General features: G+C 40.6%; 1 protein-coding gene across 2 annotated transcripts; it reads right to left on the bottom strand.

The window, feature by feature from the left end:
- Positions 1-1,220: 1,220 nt before the first annotated feature.
- Positions 1,221-22,564, bottom strand: LOC100558905 (palmitoyltransferase ZDHHC3-like). 2 transcript variants are annotated; one of them, XR_010001240.1, is made up of 10 exons: positions 22,216-22,440; positions 18,901-18,989; positions 15,815-15,894; positions 13,303-13,406; positions 12,013-12,074; positions 9,134-9,254; positions 7,322-7,394; positions 6,432-6,561; positions 3,241-3,467; positions 1,221-1,596 (listed from the first exon to the last, which is right to left on the bottom strand). XR_010001240.1 is itself a non-coding variant. In XM_062964922.1 (9 exons), exons 1-9 carry the CDS (start codon positions 22,404-22,406, stop codon positions 3,376-3,378), a joined length of 942 nt encoding a protein of 313 aa, XP_062820992.1. In that variant the 5' UTR covers positions 22,407-22,564; the 3' UTR covers positions 1,221-3,375. The 2 variants fall into 2 exon arrangements, 1 of the variants encoding a protein (XP_062820992.1); XM_062964922.1 differs by having other exon boundaries at positions 1,221-3,467; positions 22,216-22,564.
- Positions 22,565-23,289: the final 725 nt, after the last annotated feature.

Genomic DNA, 23,289 nt, shown 5'->3' with positions numbered 1-23,289 from the left:
TTCAATTTCATCCTTGGTAGAGTTCAAAATTCTCTTTGATTGTAGGCGAACTATAAATCCCAGCAACTACAACTCGCAAATAACAAGGTCTATATTCCCCAAACTCCACCAGTGTTCACATTTGGGCATATTGAGTATTTGTGCCAAGTTTGGTCCAGATCCATCATTGTTTGGAGTCCAATGGATGGAGGTGAACTACAACTCCCAATTGGGTATTTGTGCCAAGTTTGGTCCAGATCCATCATTGTTTGAGTCCGCAGTGCTCTCTGGATGGAGGTGAACTACAACTCCCAAACTCAAGGTCAATGCCCGTCAAACCCTTCCAGTATTTCCTGTTGGTCATGGGAGTTCTGTGGGCCAAGTTTGGTTCAATTCCAACCTTGGTGGGGTTCAAAATGTTCTTTGATTGTAGGCGAACTATAAATCCCAGCAACTACAACTCGCAAATAACGAGGTCTATATTCCCCAAACTCCACCAGTGTTCACATTTGGGCATATTGAGTATTTGTGCCAAGTTTGGTCCAGATCCATCATGGTTTGATTCCATTGGATGTAGGTGAACTACAACTCCCAAACTCAAGGCCAATGCCCGCCAAACTCTTCCAGTATTTCCTCTTGGTCATTTCCTCTTGGTTTGGTTCAATTCCACCCTTGGTGGAGTTCAGAATGCTCTTTGATTGTAGGCGAACTATACATCCCAGCAACGACAGCTCCCAAATGACAAAATCATTTGAATCAGTATTCAAATTTTGGGCGTATCGGGTAGGTATTTGTGCCAAATTTGTGTCCAGTGACATATCAGATATTTATATCACATATCAGATACAGTAGAGTCTCACTTATCCAACATAAACGGGCCGGAAGAATGTTGGATAAGCGAATATGTTGGATAATAAGGAGGGATTAAGGAAAAGCCTATTAAACATCAAATTAGGTGATGGTTTTACAAATTAAGAACCAAAACATCATGTTATACAACAAATTGGACAGAAAATGTAGTTCAATACGCAGTAATGTTATGTTGTAATTACTGTATTTACGAATTTAGCACCAAAATATCACAATGTATTGAAAACATTGACTACAAAAATGCGTTGGATAATCCAGAACGTTGGATAAGTGAGACTCCACTGTATTTATATCACAATTAATAACAAGAGCAAAATTAACAGTAATGAAGTCGCAATGAAAATAATTTTATGGTTGACCCAAGGCAAAGATGTATTTGTATGAATTTTATATTTTGTACAGCGCTTTGAATCCCACCCACAGGAGAAAAGCAGGATAGACAAAGAATAAATAATAATAATAATAATAATAATAATAATAGAGGTAAATGTTTCGTTCACTTTTGCATGGCAACCAATACACTTGTTTAGTCTTACTGTGCACGATTTTATTACATTATACTAATAATAAAATAAATAATGTATATTTACCTATATGTGCCTTTCAAGTTGCCATGTCTTAATGGCAAACTCAAGGAATTCCATAGGGTTTTGTTAGGCGAGGAATACTCAATAGTGTCTTCCTTTGAGACTGACTGGCAACCTCTTACTATCCAGAGCTGACCCTGCTTAGCTTCCAAGATTAGGCCTAAAATAAATAATAGACAAACTCTATAATGATGGATTAGAGGAGAAATCCAATGATGGACAATGCAGCCCTTTTGCCCATGGAAAATGGCATAAATTCTCTATGGGAGACATTAAAAAGATTGTCAATCCCTTCCCACTATCACATATTATGACTGGGTTGTTGTGCATATTATGACTGGGCTGTATGGGCATGTTCCGGAAACAGCATTCTCCCCTGATGTTTTGCCCACACCTATGGCAAGCATCCTCGGAGGTTGTGAGGTCTGTTTGGAACGAGGCAAATGGGGTTTATAATATTTCTGAACTTTGGGTTGCTGTGAGTTTTCCGGGGCTGTATGGCCATGTTCCAGAAGCAGCATTCTCTCCTGACGTTTCACCCACATCTATGGCAGGCGTCCTCAGAGTTATACATGGTGCCGGTCAAAATCCAGAGCTGGTGTGGTGTCCTGAAGTTGGTTTAAACAGCTCATTTTAAAATACTGTATATATTTGAGTACAAGCCTAGTTTTTCAACTGAAAAAGTCCCCCTCGGCTTATACTCAAGTAAGGGTCCTGGTCAGCTTATACTCGCGTATATATGGTACATTAATTTTCTTCTCTATTTTTATTGATATTACAGTAGAGTTCCGGTTAACCGACTTCCGGTTAACCGACACTCCGTATTATCCGACGTCCCAGGCCCCTTGGGAGGCGCTCATGCACGTTACTAGGTAGCTTGCTATCTACCTAGCAACGCGCACAGGCACCTCCCAAGAGGCAGGGCAGCGAGCAGAGAAGTGCCCATGTGCGTTGCTAGGTAGATAGCAAGCTACCTAGTAACGTGCCGAGTGCTCGCTGCTCTGCCCCTTGGGAGGCACCTGTGCGTGTTGCTAGGTAGATAGCAAGCTACCTAGCAACACGCACGGGCGCTTCCTAAGGGGCAGAGCGGCTTAGGAAGCACTCCTGAGCATTGTTAGGTAGCTTGTTATCTACCTAGAAACGTGCACGGGGCACTTCCTTCGACCGGCTTGCTGGATAATAGGGCCTCCCTATTATCCGTCAGATCCAGTTATTCGACATTCGGCCCGCCCATTTATGTCGAATAACCGGAACTCTACTGTATTACATTTATTATTTTACTCAATTATTATTGTTACTATTACATTTATTTTACTGTTTTTTATTATCATTAATACATTTATTATTTCACTCTGATATTATTGCTTGCCATATAGATGTTGTGCTCCACCCTGAGTCTCCTTCGGGGCGAGAAGGAAGGGCGGAATATAAATGTTTTGAATAAATAAATAAACCTCATAACCTCCGAGGATGCCTGCCATAGATGTGGGCGAAATGTCAGGAGAGAATGCTTCTGGGGCATGGCCAGACAGCCTGGAAAATGCATAGCAACCCAGTGATTCCGGCCATGAAAGCCTCCGACAACACATATTATGACCTGAAAAAGCTGCACCAGGGCTTGGACGGGGACAAGGAGGTCTTTGCAAGCATCGTCAACAACAAATGACAAGGTCTCCCACCCCGTGACTGTTCGAGTGGATGGATCCCAGCAAACGCAACACCACGGCTCCAAAATTCTGCACAAGCAAGACAGGAGTCTGGGAAACCTTCGCCTGGGCAGGAGGAAGAAGGTGGTGATATCTACCAACGCTTATGGGCCGCAGGCACCCTTCCGGGATCCGGACGTTGCAGTGGTTGCCTCCTCCGAAGGCTGTAGCAAAGGAAGCCGGGTGAAACGGAGTCCACGTGCAAGCAGAGCAACCAAGGAGTCACAAGAAAGTCACACATCGTAGTTGGGCAAATAGCTGTAGGAAGGCCTGCTGGCGGAGGAGGAGGTGCAGCTGCACGGGAAGAACCAGCACACCACAAAACCTGGAAAGAGATTGGAGTTGGAATTTTATATACATATCTATATATATAAAAGAGTGATGGCATCACGGCGACCCACAAAACAACAAAACTACAGGCCCCCCAACCTCGAAATTTGACAACCCAACCCATTATCCACGGCTCTAGGTTGATACAACAAAAAGAAAAGAAAAATAAAGTCCTAATTAGAGAGAGAGGAATAATTGCTTTTATCCAATTGCTGCCAGTTAGAAGGCTAAGCTCCGCCCACTTGGTCTCCTAGCAACCCAATAAAAAATAATAAAAAACACTAAAAAACACTAAAAAATTAATACAAAAAAACCCCATAATAACAAAAAATTATACAAGAAAATAATAAAATATAATAAATAAAAAGATAACTTACAATAAAATTAATTAAAAAAATACAAATAACATCAAATAAAAATTACACAACAATTTTTAACCAATACCACCACCACTTTGCCACAGCAACGCATGGCCGGGCACAGCTAGTACCATATATACTCGAGTATAAGCCGACCCAAATATAAGCCGAGACACCTCATTTTACCACAAAAAACTGGGATAACTTATTGACTCGAGTATAAGCCGAGAGTATAAGCAGCAGCTACAGGTAAATTTCAAAATAAAAATAGATAGCAATAAAATGTCATTAATTGAGGCATCAGTAGGTTAAATGTTTTTGAATATTTACCGTATTTCAAAGAAAAACAATAAAGTAGCTCTATAAGTGGAAAAGTAGGGGCAACAAAAACAATATGGTATCAACAATAACCTAATAATAATAATAATAATAATAATAATAATAATAATAATAATAATATTAATAATAAAAACTTCATTTGAATCCCACCCTATCTCCCCATGAGGAATCAGGCTGGCTTCCAACATAGTAACAAGCAAACATTCAAAGCCTACATAAACAATGCAGAGCTAGATATAAATCTATAATTATATCTTCACTTCACTTTATTTCTTAATTAGTCGCTCTTCACCAGAGTGCGCCGAGCGACTTACAAAAATATCATTCCACAATATAAAAACATTCAACATAAAAAACATTCAACCTAAAAACATTCAACAGTGACTATTTGGCAAATTAGATTTGATTTACTTAAATACACAACCAAACAGCTAAGTCTTGAGCGCTTTTACAACAGGTCGCAACTCCGACATTGCTCTAACATATGGAGGTAATGAGTTATATATACTAATTTCACATATGCATTTACCCCTGAAACGTCTGCAAATCCCCTCTCTCTCTGCGTGTGTGTGCATTTCCCCTACAATATTTGCAAGCCATATATATATATATATATATATATATATATATATATATATATATATATGTATATATATATATAGACATGTCTATATATATATTTGTGTATTCATTTCCCCCCTGTAATATTTGCAAGCCCTTTATATAGGTAGGTAAGAATATATTCATATCTATCCAGACATCTCTCTTTATATAGATATTTGCAGAGACTAGCGAACATATGAGGGTAAATTCATATATAAAAATAATGTATATGTATGGCTACAGATACACAGGTACATGGATTTATATGTATAAAGGATTTCCAAAGCCCTGCAAACATATGAGGGGAAAATTCATATATAAAATTAATGTATATAGATAGATACATATATAAAGGTAAATAGAGATTGCAAAAGCTTGCAAGGGGTTAATGCCTATAGGAGAGTTTAACAAATATATCAGGGGGAAATGCTTTCATCAGATTAATGAATATATATTTTTCTTCTTCCTAACTTGCAAAGGTGTGTTTCTCTTTTCAAAAAATTCCCTTGATTAAGAGCGAGGGAGGCTTTGCAAAAGAAAACACACTGATAAGGGAGGGTAAGAGAGGAATAGATCACATATTGCAAGCAATTATTATTATTATTATTATTATTATTATTATTATTATTATTATTATTAAAGGAGCCCCAGTGGCAAAGTGTGTTAAAGCACTGAGCTGCTGAACCTGCAGACCGAAAAGTTGCAGGTTCAAACCCCGGGAGTGGAATGAGCGCCCGCTGTTAGCCCCAGCTCCTGCTAACCTAGCAGTTCGAAAACATGCAAATGTGAGATCAATAGGTACCACTCCAGCGGGAAGGTAACGGCGCTCCATGCAGTCATGCTGGCTACATGAACTTGGAGGAGTCTATGGACAACGCCGGCTCTTCGGCTTAGAAATGGAGATGAGCACCAACCCCCAGAGTCGGTCACGACTGGACTTAACCTTACCCTTTACCTTAACTACCACCAATTCCTCAATACTTTATTTCCCATACCACCATACTTCGCCACAGCAACGCGTGGCAGGGCACAGCTAGTAAAATATAATAATATTAATTATATATTATATATTAAATGTAATATTACTAATAATATTACCTTATAATGATATAGTACAATATCGTAATTTAATGCTTATATTGTGCTATGCTAATAATATATTGTACGTTCATTTGATTTGTAAGCCGCTCTGAGTTCCCTTCGGGGTGAGAAGAGCAGGATATAAATGTAGTATATAAATAAATCTATATATATAAAAGGGTGATGGAATCATGGCACCGAGCAAAGCAACAAAAGTAAAGGCCCCCCCAACCTCGAAATTTGACAACACAACCCATCATCCACACCTCTAGGTTGATACAACAAAAAGAAAAATAAAGTCCTAATTAGAGGGAGAGGAATAATTGTTTTTATCCAATTGCTGCCAGTTAGAAGGTTAAGCTCTGCCCACTTGGTCTCCTAGCAACCCACTCAGCCCAGGGGACAGGCAAAGTTAGGCCTCACTTAGGCCTCTTCCACACTGCCTATAAAATACAGACAGCACTAGACAATGCCACAGCAATGCGTGGCTGGGCACAGCTAGTAGTAAACAAAATTGTGGCCCGTTCGTCACAGGGAAGTCCCCAGCCCAGCCCCCCTCCCCCTCGGTCACCATATACCTCGGCCAAACACCTCCCGCAGAAGGGCAATCTTGGGCTTCCGCGTGTGGGACACCTCCTGGTGCGCCTTCTTCAGGAGCCGGTTGCGCAGCTGTTCGATTGGGGTCTCATCCGTGATAATAGAGACCAGCTTTGGGCCGGGGGGGAGGGGGGTGAAAGGCATACCATGAGTATGGAAAAATATTTTAATCAATATGCAATATAATGCTTTGAAGAGAACAATACTATGCTGGGAAGCTTCCCACCGGAGTGGAAATCATCTATCGGACAGATGGCAAGCTATTTAGTCCCAGCAGACTGAAAGCCAAAACATCTGTTATAGAATTCCAATATGCTGGTGATAATGTAGTCTATGTGCATTCAGAAGAAAACCTACAACGTCTGTTATAGAACTCCAATATGCCGATGATAACGGTGCCGCAGATTCTATTGCGCCAAATTGCTATGTGTGTGTGTAAAGAAATCCTTGCAAAAGTTGTTTGCATAAGATCTCTGCAAAATAAAGGGAGCTGAGTTTTCCAGAGGCAAGCCACGCCTCAAACAATGTATCGGTTTGCTGGCAGATGGCTGGATTTGTCAGTTGGGAATTTGAGCTTGTAGGGAGAGCACAGAAATAGACAGCCTCTCTGGCTACGGTCAAGTAGCTGTTTAAATATGCTATGCTGGATATATTGAATGCTGATTGATTAGTTATTGATCCTATGCAACTACAAGGACATTGTACGATTGCTGAACTGTTTATTTGACTTCAATTCAACAAGTAAAGTTTTCTTTGTTCTTTCAATTCCTCTGCCTGGTCTGAGTCTTTTGCACATGGTGTTAACTGGACGCTGCTGGTTCTGCTACACGCACTCGCTAACAGATTCCCCATTCTGGCCCTAAAAACTCACCTGGTCATAAAATATGACAGTGACAAAGAGTCCAAAGAGGATGGATTCCACCAATAGGATGATACGGTGAGCACTAAAAAACAGAACAGGCAAAAGTGCACTCAGTTGGTTAGCTAGGAACAGAATTACATTAGAGTCTCACTTATCCAAGGCTCGCTTATCCAAGGTTCTGGATTATCCAAGCCATTTTTGTAGTCAATGTTTTCAATATATCGTGATATTTTGGTGCTAAATTCGTAAATACAGTAATTACAGTATAACATGACTGCGTATTGAATTACTTTTTCTGTCAAATTTGTTGTATAACATGATGTTTTGGTGCTTAATTTGTAAAATCATAACCTAATTTGATGTTTAATAGGCTTCTCCTTATTCCCTCCTTATTATCCAAGATATTCGCTTATCCAAGGTTCTGCCGGCCCGTTTAGCTTAGATAAGTGAGACTCTACTGTAGTTCATTTGAGGTTTCCAGGGAGATAACAACATTCACACTGGCCTCTAATAGACAAGATTTCTTTCTCCACCCTGGACCTTCCACAGATATATATTCCTTCCTTGCTTAGTTTTACACCTCACAGCCTCTGAGGATGCCTGCCATAGATGTGGGCGAAAAGTCAGGAGAGAATGCTTCTGGAAAATGGCCAGATAGCCCGGAAACAACACACAACAACACTGTGATTCCGGCCATGAATGCCTTCGACAACACGTTATTTGTTCCCAAAATGTTTTTGCCTTTGGACATTCCCAGAAGGCAAGGTGGCATTGTGTTAGCTCAGTGATTCCCAAAGTGGGCGCTACCGCCCCCTGGTGGGCGCTGCGGCGATCCAGGGGGGCAGTGATGGCCACAGATGCATTTGGGGGTGGGGCCAGGGGAGGGGAGGGGCGAGGCCCTTTCCCAAGTGCCGGAGACAGGGCTGAGCACTGGGGGCGCCTGTTAGGACACAGGGGGCGGAGCTAGAGGAGTGGGCGTGGCGTCTTCCAAGAGCCCGAGACAGGGCTGAGAATCTATACCTCTCCTGAGGCGCTTGTTGGGACACAGAGGGCGGAGCTAGGGAAGGGGGCGGGGCCTCCTTCCAAGAGCCTGAGACAGGGCTGAGCCTCTATACTTCTCCTGAGAGGCCTTTGAGGACTAAAGGGCGGGGCTGGGGCGGGGCTTCTTTCCAAGAACGTGAGACAGGGCTGAGCCTCTGTATACCTCCCCTGAGGTGCTTGTTAGGACACGGGGGCGGGGTATAGAGGCCCCGCCCCCTCCTCTAGCCCCGCCCCGTGTTCTGGCAGGTGCCGCAGGACAGGGATAGAAGCTCAGCCCTACCTCAGAGCTCGTAACTCTGCCCATCCCAGTCCTGGACGCCAATTTGTGGCCCCGCCCACCTCCCCTCCCAGCCCTGCATCTTAACTAGGGGAGTGGCTCAGCCCCGCCCTCTTGAGCAGGAGCCACGCCCACCTCTCTAAGCCACGCCCCCCCTTTCCAGGGCGTGCTGAGTAATATTTTTTCTGGAAAGGGGGCAATAAGCCAAATAAGTTTGGGAACCACTGCGTTAGATAAAGGAAGGTGCTACAACTCTCAAGTTTCTACAGCTCCTGTCTTTCTGACCGCATGCAGTTAAGCCGTTATACAAAAGCGATCCTGGAGCAGCCTCCCTTCCCTTCCCCTGGGCCCTGAGCCAAGACTTTTTTGTGCTCCCGTTGTTCTTGGCAGGATCTGTGTGACATGGCAATTTCTTTTTCTGCAAAGGCAAAGTTGCAGGATTCACTTTGGATTATTTCCTTGACTTTTGAGGAGGAGGAAAAAGTGAGAAGTACTGTACTCACATTTGGCTGCGGTTGCCAGAAACGCCACCCTCGGCTCCTTCCGCTTTCACCGCCGAGCCCTTGTCTGCAGGCCACAGCCAGGTGGTCAGGACCAGCCCCATGGCATAAAGGCTCGCCAGGCCTTGACACCGCCGGGAGGGTGAGGTCAGCGGGAGTCAGGAAAGAGGGGGCAGAGAGAGGAAACATTAAAAAATGACCATCAATATGACTGCCATTGTCTTGGAGGGCCATTTGGGACACATCTCCAAATATGGTCAGGAGAAAACTCTCCCGTTCATGACCTTAGCATCCCTCAGTCCAGATTTCTGGAAGCGCCCATAGTTAGTAAGGTCAGCTCAGAAAAGAAAACAACAGAAGATACTATTCTGAACTGGCCGTTAGGTCCAAACTTAGAAAGCCTAAGATCTTGAGTAGAAAATAATAATAATAATAATAATAATAATAATAATAATATAATTAATATAATAATAATAATAATTATTATTATTATTATTATTATTTATTCATGCTCTGGCAGAATATGTAAAGCAAAGTTAAGAACCTGCTTTGATTGAAGTCAAAAATCAGAAACTCCTCAAAGCACAGCAGACAAAAAACCAGTACAAGAAAACCGCACTATAAACTAGAGCTGACAGTTGGAACAACAAAACATTGCATGGAAAGTTCCATGACAAAATTGAAGAAATATAGGAATAATAATAATAATAATAATAATAATAATAATAATAATAATAATAATCGCACTGCAAACTAGAGCTGACAGCTGGCACAATACTCAATACGCCCAAATGTAGACACTGGTGGAGTTTGGGGAAATAGACCTTGACATTTGGGAGTTGCAGTTGCTGGGATGTATAGTTCAGCTACATTCAAAGAGCATTCTGAACTCCACCAAGGATGGAATTGAACCAAACTTGGCACACAGAACCCCCATGACCAACAGAAAATACTGGAAGGCTTTGGTGGGCACTGACCTTGAGTTTGGGAGTTGTAGTTCACCTACATCCAGAGGGCACTGTGGACTCCAAACAATGATGGATCTGGACCAAATTTGGTGCAAATACTCAAAATGCCCGAACGTGAACATTGGTGGACATGGCGGAAAATAGAAATTGACATTTGGGAGTTGTAGTGGCTGGGATTTATAGTTCACCTACAATCAAAGAGCGCCTTGAACCCCACCAAGGATAGAATTGGGCAAAGTGGAAGGATTTGCTGTCTGTTTCCAAAATGGTTCCTAAGAGCATCAGAAATATTTGTTTTCTGGTGGTCTTTGCTGACCCCTCTGACACCTCTTGGTGACCCCCAGGTTGAGAAACGTCTTAGAAAAAAAATTAGAAAAAAAAGGATTGCATTGCATGCCTGCAATAATTCCCGGGTTTGTATGCGTGGGCATGTATGCAGTACGACACGCTTAGAACAAGAGCAGCCTCCAGTGGTGAAAGTCAGAAATTCTCGGACTGCTTTCATGGAAATGTGCATAGTGTTTTTGGTGAGCACAGAACCATACATACAGTCAGCTAAGCATTTTCCAGAGAGCAAGGCACCTCACAACCTCCAGAACAACCTTCTCTTTTCTTCCTTCCCCTCTAATAATAATAATAATAATAATAATTCTAGGCTATATCTGCCTAGAAGATCAGGTGGCAGAGGACTCTTACAAGTAAAACAAGCAGTCAAAGAAGAAGAACATGCCCTGGCAGAATATGTAAAGCAAGTGAAGAATCTGCTTTGATTGAAGTCAAAAATGAGAAACTCCTCAAAGCACAGCAAAGAATCAGTACAAGAAAACCGCACTACAAACTAGAGCTGACAGCTGGCACAACAAAACATTGCATGGAACGTTCCTTGACAAAATTGAAGGAAAAGCTGACAAGGAGAAGACCTGGCTCTGGCTCACGAATGGGACCCTGAAGAAGGAGACAGAAGGCCTGATCCTTGCAGCCCAGGAGCAAGCCATCAGAACAAAGGCCATTCAGGCCAAGATCGAAAAATCAGCTGATGACCCAAAATGCAGACTGTGCAAGGAAGCTGACGAAACCATTGATCATATCCTCAGCTGCTGTAAGAAAATCGCACAGACAGACTACAAACAGAGGCACAACTATGTGGCCCAAATGATCCATTGGAACTTATGCCTCAAGTACCACCTCCCAGCAGTAAAGGACTGGTGGAATCACAAACCTGCAAAAGTATTGGAAAATGAGCACGCAAAGATACTGTGGGACTTCCGAATCCAGACTGACAAAGTTCTGGAACACAACACACCAGACATCACAGTTGTGGAAAAGAAAAAGGTTTGGATCATTGATGTTGCCATCCCAGGTGACAGTCGCATTGACGAAAAACAACAGGAAAAACTCAGCTGCTATCAGGACCTCAAGATTGAACTTCAAAGACTCTGGCAGAAACCAATAAAAGGTGGTCCCGGTGGTGATCGGCACATTGGGTGCGTGCCAAAAGATCTCAGCCGGCATTTGGAAACAATAGACATTGACAAAATTACGATCTGCCAACCTCAAAAGGCCACCCGACTGGGATCTGCGCGCATCATCCGAAAATACATCACACAGTCCTAGACACTTGGGAAGTGTTCGACTTGTGATTTTGTGATATGAAATCCAGCATATCTATCTTGTTTGCTGTGTCATACAATAGTAATAATAACAATAATAACAATAACAATAATAATATTTTGTACCCCGACTCCATCTCCCCAAAGGGATTCAGGGTGGCTCTCACATGGGGCCAAGCCCAGATAATTACTACTAAGGAAGGAGATCAATTTGGATTGCTATCACTTTTACTCCCTCTCATTTCCCAAGACACTCCCAGGAACGTTGAGTCAGAGACACGTAGTTTTTTTCCCCCCCACATACCTGTATAGAAGAGAAACTGGATGAAATATTTCTGGTTGAGTTCCCCAACACAGTTGTTGATCCTGTCAATAGAGAGCATATGCTGTAACCCTCCTTGAGCCATGCCAACAAAGAATTTCCCCCAGGCAGGAAGTAGCCAGGCTTTGAAGTTACAAAGCCATTCAATGCCAATCAAGGTGATCAATTGCAAGATTCATACTTGCCTCAAATGGACAAGAGTTCTTTCTCCTGCCTTGGACTTTGCACAGATATATAAGCCCCACTTGCCTAGTTTCTAACAGACCACACAACCTCTGAGGATGCCTGCCACAGATGTGGGCGAAATGTCTGGAGAGAATTCTTCCAGAACATGCCCATACAGTCCGGAAAACTCACAGCAACCCAGTGATTCTGGCCATGAAAGCCTTCGACAACACATTATTTTTGGGTTGTTGAGATTTTTCCATGTTCCAGAAGCATTCTCTCCTGACATTCTCTCCTAGTTTTTCAGCCCTTTTTTAGGACTGAAAAAAACCCTCCTCAGCTTATACTCGGGTGAGGGTCCTGGTGGGCTTATATTCAGGTCAGCTTATACTCAAGTATACAGTAGAGTCTCGCTTATCCAATGTAAACGGGCCGGCAGAATGTTGGATAAGCGAATATGTTGGATAATAAGGAGAGATTAAGGAAAAGCCTATTAAACATCAAATTAGGTTATGATTTTACAAATTAAGCACCAAAACATCATGTTATACAACAAATTTGACAGAAAAAGTAGTTCAATAAGCAGTAATGCTATGTAGTTATTTACAAATTTAGCACCAAAATATCACAATGTATTGAAAACATTGACTACAAAAATGCGTTGGATAATCCAGAACGTTGGATAAGCGAGTGTTGGATAAGTGAGACTCTACTGTATATGGTATAGTTATTATTTTTTCATTATTATTATTATTATTGTTACATTTATTATTTATTCTATTATTGTTACTTTTACATTTATTTTACTCTATTTTTATTATTATTAATACATTCATTATTTTACTCTATTTACTATTACATTTATTATTTTACTGCATTTATTATTATTACATTGATTATTTCACTCTATTATTATTAAAAGGATACATAAGCACATTTACATTGAAGAAGGGGAAAATAATGATTTAATCAGAGTTAAATATCTTAAATTACAGTTTTATGTAAAGATTCAAAAACATTTAAACTACTGATATCTTTAGCACATTGAAAGAAAGAAATATTATTCAGCCCACCCGTCTCCAAAACACAGGCCAACCATATTCTCACCAAGGGCAATGGTGATCCATGCGGCGCACGCAGCGGTGACAGATGCGGCAGTGGTGCGCCCGCGGCGGTCGATATGTCTCGCAGCGGTTGCACACTGTCCAGTCCTAGGGACACAACACAAATATTACCCAACAGGGCAAAAAGAAATCAATGCATGCACAAGTATCTGTATGACTGGGCCTAGGGGCCGGGCTGTGGCGCAGGCTGGTGAACAGCCTGCTGCAATAAATCACTCTGACCATGAGGTCATGAGTTCGAGGCCAGCCCATGGCGGGGTGAGCACCCATCAATTAAAAAAAAATAGCCCCTGCTCGTTGCTTACCTAGCAACCCGAAAGATAGTTGCATCTATCAAGTAGGAAATAAGGTACCACTTATAAAAGTGGGGAGGCAAGTTTAACTAATTTACGACATTGGAATGAGGAAGTGTCGTCACAGTGGAAAATGAAGCAGCTGCTCCCCCCTGTGGCCAGAATCGAACATCCCCTCAGGAGAAGGTTAAATTGCCTCTGCGTCTGTCTCTGTTCTATGTGTATATGGGCATTGAATGTTTGCCCTATATGTACATAATGTGATCCGCCCTGAGTCCCCTTCGGGCGGAATATAAATACTGCAAATAAATAAATAAATAGTGTCAGGAAATCAGCACAAGACTTGCTGACATATGTAGACATATGTAGACATATGTCAGCATGCGTAGACATATCCTTAAAGAAGACCAAAGTTTTTACGGGAAGTGGGAAAAAAAAACATTTGGGTATGGAGTCTTAACCGCACAGGGTCAACGTGCTGTGGTTTTTACTTTTTAATATGTTTTATGGATTATAATTGAATTTTTTAAATACTAATGATATGGAGGAGCCCCCGGTGGCGCAGCAGATTAAACCGCTGAGCTGCTGAACTTGCGGACGGAGTGACTGGTTTGACTTCCGGTTCGTTGACTGTGTCACGAAAGGAAGTACAGTAGAGTCTCACTTATCCAACATAAACGGGCCGGAAGAACGTTGGATAAGCGAATATGTTGGATAATAAGGAAAGATTAAGAAAAAGCCTATTAAACATCAAAATAGGTTATGATTTTATAAATTAAGCACCAAAACATCATGTTATACGACAAATTTGACAGAAAAAGTAGTTCATTACACATTAATGCCATGTAGTAATTACTGTATTTACGAATTTAGCACCAAAATATCACGATATATTGAAAACATTGACTACAAAAATGCGTTGGATAATCCAGGACGTTGGATAAGTGAAACTCTACTGTATCGTCTTATATATATATATATATATATATATATATATATATATATATATATATAATTTTTATTGAATTTAAAATTTTCATGCAATAATTACTTTTATCACAAAGCAGATAGATATATGTTTCATACAATACTTGCATCATTCTTTTATTTCTACTGTTGATTTATATCTACTACAATGTTAACATTTATCCATCTATATTTCTTCACCACTGTGTATCCCCCCCTCCCACCCCGAGCCACTTCTTATGTATTGTCTAACCAAAATCTCATTTCTTCCTGAGGCATCTTAAACGCATGTCACCGACACAAACAGTTTGGAAAGTCCTGGTAGGTTCCATACATGGATGATTGGTCCTTAGTTGCTGCTCAAACAGTCAAGTCCAGGGGTAAGTTTTCAATGTACAGTAGAGTCTCACTTATCCAAGCCTCGCTTATCCAAGCCTCTGGATTATCCAAGCCATTTTTGTAGCCACCTCTGATGCTCCACAAATACAAAATCGTTCGTTGTATGGAACTTGATTAAACCTTCCGTGTTTGACCATCGTATCCAGCTGCTCAAAACGGGCTCTGGTAAATACCCTCCTGAGGTGTTTAGGCATTTCTGTCTTTAGATACCTGGCTGTTTGGAAAGTATGTTTAAAATGGCTTAACCATTTCAATGAGCCAGCTTTACTCACACATAATAACAACAATACTCCCCAGTGGCGCAGTGGGTTAAAGCGCTGAGCTGCTGAACTTGTGGACCGAAAGGTCGCAGGTTCAAATCCGGGGAGCGGAGTGAGCGCCCGCTGTTAGCCCCAGCTTCTGCCAATCTAGCAGTTCGAAAACATGCAAATGTGAGATCAATAGGTACCGCTCCAGCGGGAAGGTAATGGCGCTCCATGCAGTCATACCGGCCACATGACCTGGAGGTGTCTACGGACAACGCTGGCACTTTGGTCTAGAAATGGAGATGAGCACCAACCCCCAGAGTGTGAGTAGATCAATAGGTACCACTCCGGTGGGAAGGTAACGTTGCTCAATGCAGTCATGCCGGCCATATGACCTTGGAGGTGTCTACGGACAACGCCAGCTCTTCGGCTTTGAAATGGAGACGAGCATCAACCCCGAGAGTCGGAGATGACTGGACTTAATGTCAGAGGATAACCTTCACCTTTACCTTAACATCCCTGTTAAGGATAAACCAATTGTATGCCCCTCTCCCCGCTGAGACATAGGTTGCCTGGAGGGTTTATAGCTCACCTGGCTGCTCTTGTGCAGTGCGCTGTTGCTGCTTCGCAGGTCTGAGAAGTCAAGTGCAGTGTCAGGAAGTGGGACCATGCCTGAAAGAGAGCCAGAGACCAAAGGAGTGTAAAAACACATTAGATTTCTACAACCGTCGTACTTTGTTTCACTTGATTTGTAAGCCGGTCTGAGTCCCCTTCGGGGTGAGAAGAGCGGGATATAAATGTAGTAAATAAGTAATAAATAATAAATAAACATGGAAACATGCCAGAAGAACCCTTTCCAAGGTAAGAGGACACCGCTGACACAGCCAAAGCAATGACCTCCAGCTGGAATCCAGGCAGAGGGAAAGAGTTATGGAAAAATAAAATGGTCAGCCAGCCTTCTCCACTTCCTGCAGCTGCTTTGTCTCAGTGTGATATAAAAAGGAGCACGGAACGTTTACCGAGCCTTGCTTGATACTGAATTTGGCTCAGCCTGGGCGACCGCAGTGGAAAATAAGGCTCCGAACTCATTAAATAGTTCTAGAGATCTCAGATTTCGTTGGGAGAAAAAGAAGGAGATTGTAACCCTTTGAGGAAGAAGCAGAGCATGGGAAAGTTGCTCTCATCATAATGAGACATACTGTACTAATAAAACATTAATAAATAACAGTTTAAAAACTAGTTGCTCTCAAATCGTACTGATACTATTTGTACCAGTAACTATTGAGGATTCACATTATTTTTTGCTCTTTGTGTGAGCATGAAGATGGCTTTTGTTTGTTATTTTTTGTTATTTGTTATTGTCTGCTTTGGGGGTACTATTTTGTGCACCCCGTACCTGTACCTTTTTGCCATGGCTTTGGGCTTATACAATAAACTATTTGATTGGGCATGTATATACAGTAGAGTCTCACTTATCCAACATAAACGGGCTGGCAGAACGTTGGATAAGCAAATATGTTGGATAATAAGGAGGGATTAAGGAAAAGCCTATTAGACATCAAATGAGGTTCTGAAACATCATGTTACACAACAAATTTGGCAGAAAAAGTAGTTCAATATGCAGTAATGCTATGTAGTAATTGCTGTATTTACGAATTTAGCACCAAAATATCACAATGTATTGAAAACATTGACTACAAAAATGCATTGGATAATCCAGAATGTTGGATAAGCAAGGGTTGGATAAGTGGGACTCTACTGTAATGCAAAGAAGCAAATTTTCAACGCTTAAAGAATAAGCCCCCCCCCCTCCCCAAATAGTATCACAGCTTGTAGATTTTGTTTTGGGTCACCACAACATGAGGAACTATACTTAGGGGTCACGGCATTAGGAAGGTTGAGAACCACTGAGATATATACCATAGATACTCGAGTATAAGCCGACCCGAATATAAGCCGAGGCAGCTAATTTTACCAAAAAAAATTGGAGAAATGTATTGACTCGAGTATAAGACGAGGGTGGGAAATGTAGCAGATACTGGTAAATTTCAAAAATAAAAATAGATATTGATAAAATTACATTATTTGACGCATCAGTAGGTTAAATGTGTGTGTGTGTGTGTGTGTATACATATATATACACAGTAGAGTCTCACTTATCCAAGCCTCGCTTATCCAAGCCTCTGGATTATCCAAGCCATTTTTGTAGTCAATGTTTTCAATATATTGTGATATTTTGGTGCTAAATTTGTAAATACAGTAATTACAACATAAAATTACTATGTATTGAGCTACTTTTTCTGTCAAATTTGTTAATGATGTTTTGGTGCTTAATTTGTAAAATCATAACCTATTTTGATGTTTAATAGGCTTTTCCTTAATCCCTCCTTATTATCCAAAATATTCGCTTATCCAACATTCTGCCAGCCCGTTTAGCTTGGATAAGTGAGACTCTACTGTATGTGTGTGTGTGTGTGTGTGTGTGTAAATTTAAGATAATAATAAGACTTTAATAAGATAAGACTGCCCAACTCTGATTACCTACCGTGTTTCCCCGAAAATAAGACAGTGTCTTATATTAATTTTTGCTCCCAAAGATGCTCTAGGTCTTATTTTCAGGGGATGTCTTATTTTTCCATGAAGAAGAATTCACATTTATTGTTGAACAAAAAAATGAACATTTATTATATACCGTACAGTAGTTATCAGAAACCAGCATAACCAGACAAACTGAATCCTATCAATAATTTCTTGTTGCTACCAATATTTCCATGTACAGCACTCTATGGTACTTACATTTACTGATCCTACATGCTCTGGTGTTCTGTTTGTTGGGTATTCTTTGAAACAAAAACTTTGCTAGGTCTTACTTTTGGGGGAGGCTTTATATTTAGCAATTCAGCAAAACCTCTACTAGGTCTTATTTTTTGGGGATGTCTTATTTTAGGGGAAACAGGGTATATACAGGGTGTTTGAGAAAGAACTCCCTAGTTTTAAGTATAAAGTACTTAAAACTAGGGAGTTCTTTTTCAAACACCCTGTACTTGAGTATAAGCTGACCTGAATACAGTATAAGCTGGACAGGACTTCACTCGAGTATAAGCTGAGGGGAGCTTTTTCAGCCCTGAAAAAGGACTGAAAAACTAGGCTTATACTCGAGTATATACAGTATATATAGAGAGAGTGGGGAGGTGCTTTGGATAGCATAGGAAAGCGTTAACATCCCTGTGGGGTTTGTTTTGCTGTCTGTGCCTCTGTTCAGAAGATTTCACCTCATTTTCTGTCTCTGTAAAAACTGTGTTTTGAAAAAAATTGGTTTGTTGTAGAGACAAAGATTGGTGAAAGAGCTTCAGTGGAGACACCTTTTCCCCATGATAATAACCCTTTCAGAAGTGAGGCCTGTATAGCTTGATAATTCTAACATCATCATCCTTTTCCTGGAAGTTTGTATTGTCTTCGCCTTATGGAGAGGCCAGTGAAGCTTCTTCATAAGCAACACAATTGATGCCTTGGAGTCGGGCCAAAAAAGCTCTCGCTGCCTGCCAATTAAGCTTTGAAGTATAACTTCGTTACAGATCATTCTTTTGAGTCGAAGCTCTATTAGCAACAGAAAAGGCAGCCCTTCTGCTTTGCCACCGTGATGACTGTGGTCTCAACTGAGAGTCCTAAGGGTCTTACCTGGGTCTGCAAAGACGGCTCTTGTGTGGCAGGCCAGGAGCATCACCACAATGAAGTTGAACGCCACCGCATGGAAAGGGCACCAGAGGCTGTGATAAATGGAAGCGGGGAAACCATGAGCATCTAGCAAGTTTTCCACCGACTCCTCTCCAATATTTTCCTGAATTATTTTGTAGTTTTTATACCCATATTTATATGGATTTGCCTTCTTTTTAAGTTCTGTTGTCATAACAATAGATTTATTTATTTACTACATTTATATTCCGCCCTTCTCACCCCGAAGGGGATTCAGAGCGGTTTACAAATAATATCTACATACAATGAATTATATTATTAGCATAGCACAATATTAGCATTACATATTACTATATTGTACTATACCACTATACTGTATTATTATTATTATTATTATTAATAATAATAATAATAATAACTATTTTTATACCCCACCTCTATCTCCCCAAAGGGGACTCAGGGCGGCTTACATGGGGCCAAGCCCAAATAAAAACAATAACAATATAAAACACAACAATAGACAAAAGACATGCACAATTATAAAAATTTAAATATTACCCAATAAAAATAAATGGCAAAAACTAATAGAAACATGGATTAAAACGGAGAGGTTGTAAAAATAGACTGGGTAAAATGCACCATATAAATATTGTAAACACGAGGTGACTGATAAAGTGCTGTAAATTCTTGGAAGTGCAAATTGGGATGGGAGTAGACGCTGTGTCTAAATCAAGTTCACAAAGGTAAGAAGTGCAAAAGTTAAAAAAAATGGTCACGGATACAGGATTGTTATGGGGATGAGCAATCTTTATCCAAAGGCCTGAGTGAAGAGCCAGGTTTTCAAGCTCTTTCTGAATTATTAGTAATATTACATGTAAAATATAATATATAATTAATATTTTATATTGTATTATTATTAGTATTATATTGTATTACATAACATTATCAATATATACACTATATTATATTTTAGAACCTAAAATATGTCATTGTTAGCTGCCTTAAGTCCCTTTGGGACTAATAATAACGTCTGTAGTATAGATACACCCGAGACATGGCATTTAAAGTGGGTCAAACCACACAATTTGTTTTTAATTTTTATGTTCACATGTATACCTATTCACATGGTTTTAATTCTATTGTATTGTATCATATCAATGTTACCTGCCCTGAGTCCCAATGGGGACAAAAATAAAGGAGATTATTATTATTATTATTATTATTATTATTATTATCTATAAATTGAAAACATGATTGTTTCAGAGCGTGTTTGAATGAATAGGCCCATCAGATTTGTCATTGGACTATTTCTCTGTTTACAAAATTGTATGGCACTTTATCACTGTCCCTTATTCTACGATATAGCACTTTAATGATCCTGTCCCCGCGTTTCTCTTTACTCACTTTGATTTTATCTGCTCAGATTTTAAAGTATTGTTTTATTATATTGTTTTTGCTACTGTTGAAATGTTTTAATATTTTTTTCTGTTTCAATTTTGTGTATGTAATGTTGCTGTGTCGTTGTTGGGCTTGTCCCTGATGTAAGTCGCCCCGAGTCCCTTCGGGGAGATGGGGCGGGATATAAGAATAAAGTTTATTATTATTATTATTATTATTATTATTATTATTATTATTATTATTATTATAGTATTGATATACCTGAGCCATGGCATTTAAAGTGGGGCCAAAGCACATTAACATTGTATTATTGTTAATGTTTCTATTCATATTTATGTTATGTGTGCTGGTAGTGGTTGTTGTTATAATGTTATGTGATATTGTTTTATATTTATGTATCACTTTATGTTATATGCTGCACCTTGGAGTGCCTTGTTAGCCTCATCAAGTCCCTTTGGGGCAGGGGTCCTCAAACTTTTAAAGCAGACTGTGGAGGGGCCGAATTATCATTTGAAAAAACAAATTCCAACGCACACTGCACATGTCTTATTTGTAGTGCAAAAGAACAACAACAATCAAAGAACAATACAATATTTAAAAATGAAAACAATTGTAACCAACATAAACCTATCAGAAGTGCGGGCCTGCTTCTGGCCAATGAGGTAGTCAAGTTAATTAGGATTGTTGTTGTGTGCCTTCAAGTCATTTTAGACTTTGGGCAAACCTAAGTCTAAAATTTATTTATTCATTTACTACATTTATTCATTACATTTATATCCTGCCCTTCTCACCCCGAAGGGGACTCAGAGCAGCTGTATATACATACACTATATTATATTATTAGCATAGCACAATATTAGCATTATATATTACTATATTGAACTATACCACTATACTGTAATATTATATGTAATACATAACATATAATTAATATTATTATATGGTATTATGATTAGTATTATATGTATAACATTATAATATTATTATCAATATTATATGTATACTAGCTGTGCCCGGCCATGCGTTGCTGTGGCAAAGTGGTGGTGGTATTGGTTAAAAATTGTTGTGTAATTTTTATTTGTGTTTTTAATTAATTTTATTGTAAGTTATCTTTTTATTTATTATATTTTATTATTTTCTTGTATATTTTTAGTTATTTTTTGTTATTATAATATTTTATTGTATTAATTTTTTAGTGTTTTTAATTATTTTTTTAGTGTTTTTTATTATTTTTGATTGGGTTTCTAGGAGACCAAGTTGGAGGAGCTTAGCCTTCTAACTGGCAGCAATTGGATAAAAGCAATTATTCCTCTCCCTCTAATTAGGACTTTATTTTTGTTTTCTTTTTGTTGTATCAACCTAGAGGCGTGGATGATGGGTTGTGTTGTCAAATTTCGAGGTTGGGGGGCCTGTAGTTTTGTTGTTTTGTGGGTCGCCGTTATGCCATCCCTCTTTTATATATATAGATACAATATATTATATTATTAAAATGATATAAAATATTATATTATAAAACTGAGGGCGGGGGCCAGGTAAATGACCTTGGAGGGCCGCATCTGGCCCCCGGGCCTTAGTTTGGGGACCCCTGCTTTGAGGAGTTGGTGGCAGGATATAAATAAAGTTTATTATTATTATTATTATTATTATTGTAATTGTATGGTGTCATGAGCTGTCCTGAGTCCCAATGGGGAGAAAAATAAAGTAAATAATAATAATTTCTGTAGTATAGATACACCTGAGCCATGGCATTTAAAGTGAGGTCAACCCACATTATTTCTACAGTATAACTGACCACCTAAGGGGGCACTTCATTCCAAAACAAAACCCCTGGAGCCAGTCCTCCACCCAAGGCCCAGTGTTCCTGAGCATGTGCAGAGCTTGTTTCCTTCCTTGAGGGCCTACCTGCCCCGGAAGCCTGGCTGGAGTAGCACGTGCTCGAGGACCACATAGTCGGCGTAGCCCACGCTCAGGTAGGTCAGGAGCAGGCAGAGCAGGCCGCAGGGGTCCGCCCGGCGCCCGCCTTTCCCGCCGCACCCAAGACAACAACACTGAGCCCCGGACGCCCCGGCACCAGCCACCGCCGCCGCGCCCATGGCAACACTCCGCAGCCGGTTCCGGCCCCGCCCCCTCGCTCCCCCGCCAGCCAATCGCCGCCACGCGCGAGCTCTGGGCACCGCCCCTGCACTTCCGCTCTTTTCTGTTGCTATGGCGACGCGGCCTTGCAGGTCAGGCGAAGCCTCTCCTTGCGTGGAAGAGGTCTAAGGTCACATCATCTGAGCCCAGCAGTAATAGAATGTGTTATGGAAGGCTTTCATGGCCGGAATTACTGGGTTGCTGTGAGTTTTCCGGGCTGTCCGGCCAAGCAGCATTCTCTCCTGACGTTTCGCCCTCATCTATGGCAGGCATCCCCAGAGGTTGGAAACAATCAGGGCCAGTTGACACCAAAATCACCAAAATCGGTTATGGTTTTACAAATTAAGCACCCAAACATCATGTTATACAACAAATTTGACAGAAAAAGTAGTTCATTACGCATTAATGCTACTGTACATATAATATTGATAATAATATTATAATGTAATACAATACTATACTAATAACAATACAATATAATAATATTAATTATGTATGATATATTAAATGTAATACAGTAGAGCAGGGGTCCCCAAACTAAGGCCCGGGGGCCGGATGCGGCCCATTGAAGCCATTTATCCGGCCCCCATGGGACAAAGGCAGAAGGGGGTTGGGCTAAATGGCCCAAGGGGTCTCTTCTTCTCCTACAACCATTATTATTATTATTATTAACATTGAGGCTGGGTGGCCATCTGTCAGGGGTGCTTTGCTTGTGCTTTTGGTGCACAAAGGCAGAAGGAGTTCGACTCAATGGCCCAATGGGGTCTCTTACAACCCTCTTTTTTATTATTATTATTAAAATTGAGGCTGGGTGGCCATCTGTCAGGGGTGCTTTGCTTGTGC

Source organism: Anolis carolinensis, unplaced genomic scaffold, assembly GCF_035594765.1.
Source record: "Anolis carolinensis isolate JA03-04 unplaced genomic scaffold, rAnoCar3.1.pri scaffold_14, whole genome shotgun sequence".
NCBI classification, from domain to species: Eukaryota; Metazoa; Chordata; class Lepidosauria; order Squamata; family Dactyloidae; genus Anolis; species Anolis carolinensis.
Note: the sequence above shows the minus strand (reverse complement) of the source record. Positions and strands in the feature narration are given on the sequence as shown.

Excerpts from the sequence above, each read along its gene's own strand:
- LOC100558905 (XM_062964922.1), bottom strand. The coding sequence starts at position 22,406 with ATGGGCGCGGCGGCGGTGGCTGGTGCCGGGGCGTCCGGGGCTCAGTGT. Across the intron at positions 12,075-13,302 it reads ATGGATCACCATTGCCCTTG|GATCAACAACTGTGTTGGGG; the intron begins GTGAGAATATGG and ends CTCTATTGACAG. Across the intron at positions 7,395-9,133 it reads TCTGGCAACCGCAGCCAAAT|TGCTCACCGTATCATCCTAT; the intron begins GTGAGTACAGTA and ends TCTGTTTTTTAG.